Raw genomic sequence first — 7,500 nt, 5'->3', positions numbered from 1 at the left:
CTCTCTCTCTCTCCTGAGGCGAACAGTGATGGATAGATATTTGTGAATAATGAAAACCGACAGAGACACAATCTCCTCTGTGACAGAGGGGAGGACGTGTCTTCCAGTTAATACGTTGTTTAATTTAACAAACATTTTCACTGCGTTGTGACAAATAAAAAGAGGTCGGAGCCGCTGCAGGAGTTGTGTTAGAGCTGATGTTTGTATGATTAACGTTGTGTACGTTTTAGATGATTCCTATGCCTGTGACACCTGATGCTTTTTCTTTGCTCCTTGTTCTGCAAACGTCGTTGAGAGGAGGTGTTGTTTTCTGTGTTTGTGTTTAATCGTTGCTGAAGATATTTGAAGCTGTAACAGATGCTGGATTCATTCAGCTCCTTTGAAGATACTAACCGGAAACAAACCTGTTCATTTTAAATGTAGAGTCCATTCGCTCATTTTGTTTTTCATGAATTGTATTTATTAGTTTAGACACGATGCCTCCCTCAGCTGCGTTGCTAACCTGTTGCTACTGTTCCACACTGTTCTGCAGAGCTGACCTCACTGGTTCCTCTTGTCCTGTGCCATGTGTGTCCGTCACGCTAGGCTGTATACAAGTCAGTGTGTGTGTGTGTGTGTGTGTGTGTGTGTGTGTGTGTGTGTGTGTGTGTGTGTGTGTGTTTGTGTGTGTGGCTTTGCTCGTATCAATGTGTCCGAGTCTCACCGGTCTTCTTCTGTCCTGTCCTGTGCTTTTTCTCTTCTTGTGTGTGTGTGTGTGTGTGTATGCATGTTTGTGTGTGTTTTTGTGTGTTTGTGTGTGTGTGTCTGTGTGTATGTGTGTGTGTGTGTGTGTGTGTGTGTTTGCGTGTGTTTAGCTATCGGTTCCCAGCGGAGGAGGAATCCCAGCGTCGTCGCCTCGGACATCTTCGAACCTCACCTGGGCAGCCACATTTTACAGGTAGGATCCTTTCACACGTTGAATAATGTCAAGATTGAAACACACACACACACACACACACACACACACACACACACACACACACAAACTCACACACACAAACTCGCACTTCATCCTGTAAAATGTTCAAGGCTTTGAGTTTCTGATAAATAATTTCCAGTTGTTGTTGCTCTGTTGCATCACCAACCCCTGCGCGCGCACACACACACACACACACACACACACACACACACACACACACACACACACACACACACACACACATCAGAGACAGTTTGACCTGGAACAGATATTCATGTTCCCGGGAGGAGTCGTCTTTATATTTCCTGATATAATGGCGAAAAGTACCGTTGTCCAGCAGGGGTCAGCGGTGTGAGATAAAGACATATTGATTATTAAAAAATGGTCTTTTCTCTGGTGCCGCCCTCAGCTGTACATTCCTTGTTGTCACTTCCTGTTTAAGTGAAGCGCTTATAGAGCTTTAGCGAGGATTTAATGAATCATCATTAATTCTGGATCATTCTCTGGTTTTCTTCTGAAACTCCGACGCCGACGAACGAGGACTTTTCCACCGTTTTGTCATCTGAGTTATTTCTCCTGATTTGCCTTTGAGCTTTTCTAAACTCAAATGATTCTTCATAATGTACCTTCACATTATTATCCCACTGATTCCTCATAATTCACCCTGCGATTTTCACCACGGCCGACTTCAATTATTCCTCAACATCCTGCTGCTGCCACGGTTAAGCTGAATTATTAAATGGAATTATAAAAGTATGATAATGACTGGGTTATCGCTGCTCGCTCCCTCAGGATTGTGTTAGTGTGTGTGTGTGTGTGTGTGTGTGTGTGTAAAACATGTGTGCGTCTTGTACTTTTAATCCCTAAAATGCTCTACTCCTTATCTATTTAACACACAGCCCAAAGGCTGAGCTTTTAACAACCAGGCTGACGCGATACCACATCTGATCGAGGCTGGTAATCTGTGTGTGTGTGTGTGTGTGTGTGTGTGTGTGTGTGTGTGTGTGTGTGTGTGTGTGTGTGTGTGTGTGTGTGTGTGTGTGTGTGTGTGTGTGTGTTATATGATACACACGATTTGTACGTGCATATTCCTGAGATTATCTTGTAAACGTGCTGGTTTTCCTTTTCTTCATCGTGTGCATCTTTGAACCCAGAAATCTTGTGCGTCTGTGTCGGTTTCAGTTTCACCTGATGATTAGAATAATTATCTGTTCGACACCTTTCTGAGCCTCAGCGGCGGCAAAATCCAAACTTTTCTAATCTCCTTCTTCGTTTTTTATGCCTTTTATCATTTTCAAGAATCCACAGAGAAGAAAGTCTGTTTCCAAACATCCAGAGATAATTAACCTGTGACCTGCTGCGGTCACCTGAGGTCAAACGGCTCGGTCGGGTCGTCCGCTCATCCATTGGTGTCATTCCTGTGAACATGATACCTCGAGAACATTTCTTCTGACGTGTCACAAAGGTTTAGTTGATGCCTACTTCATAAACCCTGCCTCCTCCATGTTAGCAGATAGGACATGAAACTAAAGAATCAAAGCAGACCCCTTTTGTCAAAGATGTTTCTGTCGTTTCAGCTCGTTGTTATCTCACTGATGTTTGTTAGTTAGTTGATGATCGTGGTTTGTCGTGCACGCGTATGGGAGGAACCTCGATGCCGTGGCTCCACTTTGCGATCACTACTAACCCCAAATGACATATTCACGACAAGATGTTCCAGATATTTCGGCTTCATTTCTGGAAAATGGGTTAAATGAAAGTGGATCGTCCATCTTTATTTACAGTGTGTTACAGTTGATCAGCTTGACAACAACTTTTAAATCCTTGTGCCCTGTCATGATAAATTGCTCAAACCACGTTCTGTGAAAAGTTCCTGGAGCATCGGTGGTTTCTCCGCTATGGAGTAAAAACTTAAAAAAATTGTAAGTGTTTATAATGGTGTTTTAATAAGTGCCAAATATCCCAGAACTAAAGATCAGTGCAGTCCATTTAACTGGGTTAAAAATCACCTCATTGTCATGAAAGATGAGTCACTTCTCTTTAATAATTAGAGTTCCACCCTGAGCTCCTAGAGGGCGCTGTTTCCTGCTCATTCTCCGTGTATCAGTAGAAAAGGACAGTCAGAGGAGGAGGTCGAGCGTTAGCGGTGCGTGCAGCCGTCATCTTTCACAAGTCCTTGTTTTTGGCATTTGTTCTTTATCTGTCGCGCTTTAATCCTGAGGACGTCCGCGGCATGGCAGCGAGCGTGTCGCCGTGACAACCTGCTCTCCTCTTCCGCCGCCCTGCACATCACGTTGTCATGTGTGAGTGTTAACACGAGGCCGCAACAAGCAAAGAGCAGCTGAGCCGCCGCTGCATCCGCTCACGCTGCGCTGAGCATCGCCAAGAACTGTGTGTGTGTGTGTGTGTGTGTGTGTGTGTGAGGGAGTGTTAACACCATGTTCTGATCCTGCTGCTCCAGACACTAGACATCCCATAATACCTTGTTATAATCCCTGGAGAGTTGCTATGACAACCATATGAGGCAGATCCCGAGGCAGATTGAAGCAGCTGTGAGATTGGAAGTGACAGCAACAATGTGGCTCACCTGGTGTGTGTGTGTGTGTGTGTGTGTGTGTGTGTGTGTCTGTGTGTGTGTGTGTGTGTGTGTGTGTGTGTGTGTTGCTCTGTATCCCAAAGGAAGACACTACATTCTGAGGCTGCTCATACACTGTAGGATTTTAGAAATGCCGTCGTTAAATTCCATCATCTGCGACGTGAAGCCGAAACTCACGACTTCTGTGCTCAGACTGTTCGGTCCGATCGTCGGCCACGTGCAAACTGCAGAACGCTACGGAGCCCTGCTGAGGAAGAACTTATATATAACGTGAATCAATACAATCACGAAATAATAGTAACGCGTGGGAACTGGAGAATAGGTCGTGCAGCGTACACTGACTCTGATTCAGGACACACTGAGGTGGAAACACCAGAGGACAGGTACCGGACAAACTCCTCAGAAAGTCCGGAGCCTCTCACCGAGTCCAGGAAGCTCGTCAGACCCAGAGTTCCGTCTCATTCTCAGACGACCTCAAACAAGATGAACACAAAACTTTCCTTTACAGGCCGGTGGCCAAGAAAAAAATTAATTATTGCAGGATGGAGTTTCTGCACTAAAACAGCTTCCATGTCAATAGGAAATTAGTTCATTGGGACGGAAACATCACTCACTGATGATTATTTATGAATTCAACAGAAAATCATCCGCCTGTGTCTTTTATTTATCGTCTCAACGTCTGTGTCAGTTTTTAAGTTTTAGAAAATAAACTCATTAGACAAGTTGAAGCCGGAGATTTTCACTGCCAATAAATAACGGATCAATATGCAGAGACACTGATGAAAGGAGGTCGGTGCTTGTTTCTCCTTCTCAGGTACAAAAGTACAAATTCTACATTTGAACAAGTTTAAAGATGAATTCAAGTTCCACAGACGTTCTGATATTGTTGTATATTACGTGATGTAACAAAGTAAAACACACTTAGTCAGGTTTTCATCCAAATAGGTGGAAACTTTTTCAGAAAATCTGCGAAAGAAAACACAATTTTATTCACATTTCCATCATCGACGTTACGAGAACATTTACCAGGAATATTTTGCTCTTTCCCGGAGCGTGTCATCAAACAGGAAGTGAAGTTTACTTTGACGTCTAGTTTGTCTTGTTGCCGCGGTCGGCCATGTTGTCTGTGCACAGGAAACAGTTTTATGTGCATCTGCGAACTTTTGATTTTGTTTCAGCGTTTCTCCTCCATGTTCATATTTTATTCCAACAGGGCTTCGACGTCTTTGTGAGCATGTGTTTGCATATGTGTGTGTGTGTGTGTGTGTGTGTGTGTGTGTGTGTGTGTGTGTGTGTGTGTGTGTGTGTGTGTGTGTGTGTGTGTGTGTGTGTGTGCGCTCGCTCGCGGCCTTTTCAACAGAGAAGGAAGGTCGACATGTTGGCGGCAAATTGGCCTCATTAATCTCCCGCTTAATTGATTGTGAGAAGTTTGAGGATGACATTTTAAGAAAGCATGGCGGACGGGGCGCGGCGTGATTGATTTGGCTAAAACGCAGCGCTAATGAATGCCAGCCAGTCACTTAGGTGGTAGAGACCAGACACTAATTTCAGAGAGATTAGGCCAGAGAGGTTGATAACGCTTAATGAAGAGAGAGAGACAGAGGGAGCAGTCGTTAAACGGGATGTAAAGCTGCACGTGCACGCTCTCCTGTGTGTGTGTGTGTGTGTGTGTGTGTGTGTCTGTGTGTGTCTGTGTGTGTGTGTGTAGAGCTTGTGTTTGCATGAACTTTATTAGTCATCAATAGAGAGCTGGAGAGAGGAACCTGGACGCAGCGTCTCAGGAGGAAATGTCTCTGAAGCCTGGATTGTACTCTTCCTCTTTTTTTGTCTTTGTCAGAGTTTTAACAACATCGTCACCTTCTGATTTTCTTTCATCACATTTAAATCCAGAAACTGATTCATCAATCAAATCTGGATTCTTGCAAACACACAGTGCTCGACTTGTTTCAGTGTCGAAAATCAAAGATAATTCCGCTCGTATTTTCTGGAGTAGTTCACAAAGGAGGCGGACAATGTTACAGTTGGTACATTTATTGTGGTGGTCCAAGGTCACAGTGGCTGAAACTGCACTGGTTGGTGCAAGAATAAAATCACAGGGTTGATTCCGGTTTTCCTCATGGGTGCTGGCAGCAGCTTCTGTTCTTTATTCTTCCTGCTCAGCTAAACACGTCTCGGACCTTCGCTGAGCCCGAGTGTCGCCAGCTGACTGTGGAAGAGACGGATTCACAGACTCTGCCTCGTTGAGTCGAGCGGGTCGGGAAGTTTAGTTGTTGCTGATGAAGTGAAAGTGTTGCGGTGCTTTCGGACTTTGAGGAGCAGATTGGTGTTTGGTGTTTGTAAAGACGCCATGTGGCGTTTGAAGATGAAGCGGCGGCGGCGGACAGACGGATACTAATTAAAGGAGGGGTTGAGTAAAGTAAACTGTGTGTGTGTGTGTGTCAGTCCAAAAGGTGCAAACAATTACTGAGTGATTGATGAAGAGAGAGACTGTGTGTGTGTGTGTGTGTGTGTGTGTGTGTGTGTGTGTGTGTGTGTGTGTGTGTCAGGAAGTAGAAGTGAACGGACGAGACTAAGAGGAGGATTTAGTTTAATCTGTGTTTGTAACAGCCTGGCTGAGCACAGACACACACACACACAACCATCACAAGGAGCAGATACACACACACACACACACACACACACACACACACACACACACACACACGGTCAGAGTGATGGCGGTTGACGTGCCCCGCCCTGCTTTAATAGATGGTTTATGGTAAGTACCTCGACTGTTGTTCAGACACTGTCCTCCAGAACACACACACACACACACACACAATAACGCATCACTCACACATGACACGGAGGTAATGGAACACACAAACACACACAGCGACACACAAACACACACGTCTTTGACCACACGGACAATCGAGTTTCATGTTTCCAAAGCTGCAGGTGAAAATGAGCTGATTTTCATTTAATCAGTTGGAGACAAATTAAAAAGGATTTAATTTTCCACCTTAATTGAAAATATCTATGTGAAGAAAATATCTGCTGAGGGGAAACGAAAAGTCTCTGCAGAATTTTATCAGCAAGGTTTCAATTAAATCTGTCAATTTATATCAAATTAAACATACGTGATAATATTAAATAGCTAAAAATGAGCATCTCAATTCTTTAAAGAATCTAAAACCTTGTTTTCTTTGGGTTTAGATCCAAAAGCAGCAGAATCATTTGTGTGTTTTAGCAAATTGTCCAATTTTCTCACCCACAATCCTCTGTCTCTTTTTATTTTTGATTCAGACCCAAAAATATTCAAATGTTCAACAACAAAAAAGTTTCATAAAGAATAAAATAAAATAGCTGATGTGGTTTTTGAACGTGGAGCGAACAGCAGCAGCAGCAGTTTGTCTGACAAAGAGAAAGCGAGTGGCGTGTTTGCCTCCCTCACCTGCAGCTGTTAAGCAGCTCCTCCGCTCCGCAGCGTGTTAAACAGATGTAAGGTGCCCGGGCGTCGTCACGGCGATGAGGGGGAAATTAAAGACGACAGTGACGGCGTGCAGGAGACAACACCGTCTCCTGTCAGCCCGTCAATCAAGCTGTCAGCCCCGAGTGTCACCGGAGGAAGAAATTAGGGGACGTGAGAGGACAGAGGGATGACGCCCTCAGTGGATTATGGGAAAATTACTGCGCAGGTGTAAAACAGGAAGTGGTAGAACGTGCGTGCGGCCGTCAAACGAGTGAAGGTTTAAAGGAGCAGTTCGCTGGTTTCACCTCGTTTACTGGATTTTCTTTGTCAGATCATCAAGTTTTAGTTTTTGCTGATGCGTTCAAGTACGCGCCGAATTAATTATTCTGCTATGTTTTGTCTTTTATATATTGAGGAGTTAAATGTAAATATTTTAAAAACAATAACGTTAATAATCAGAGTCCAGGAGAAGCTTGAGAGATGTTGAGAAAC

General features: G+C 44.1%; 1 protein-coding gene across 1 annotated transcript in view; it reads left to right on the top strand.

The window, feature by feature from the left end:
• LOC117755616 (neuronal PAS domain-containing protein 3) overlaps positions 1-7,500 on the top strand; it is a 229,591-nt gene that overhangs the window by 133,216 nt on the left and 88,875 nt on the right. Inside the window, 1 exon segment of the mRNA XM_034575547.1 lies at positions 855-937. Within this exon segment, the coding sequence (XP_034431438.1) occupies positions 855-937 (83 nt within the window).

Source organism: Hippoglossus hippoglossus, chromosome 22, assembly GCF_009819705.1.
Source record: "Hippoglossus hippoglossus isolate fHipHip1 chromosome 22, fHipHip1.pri, whole genome shotgun sequence".
NCBI classification, from domain to species: Eukaryota; Metazoa; Chordata; class Actinopteri; order Pleuronectiformes; family Pleuronectidae; genus Hippoglossus; species Hippoglossus hippoglossus.
Note: the sequence above shows the minus strand (reverse complement) of the source record. Positions and strands in the feature narration are given on the sequence as shown.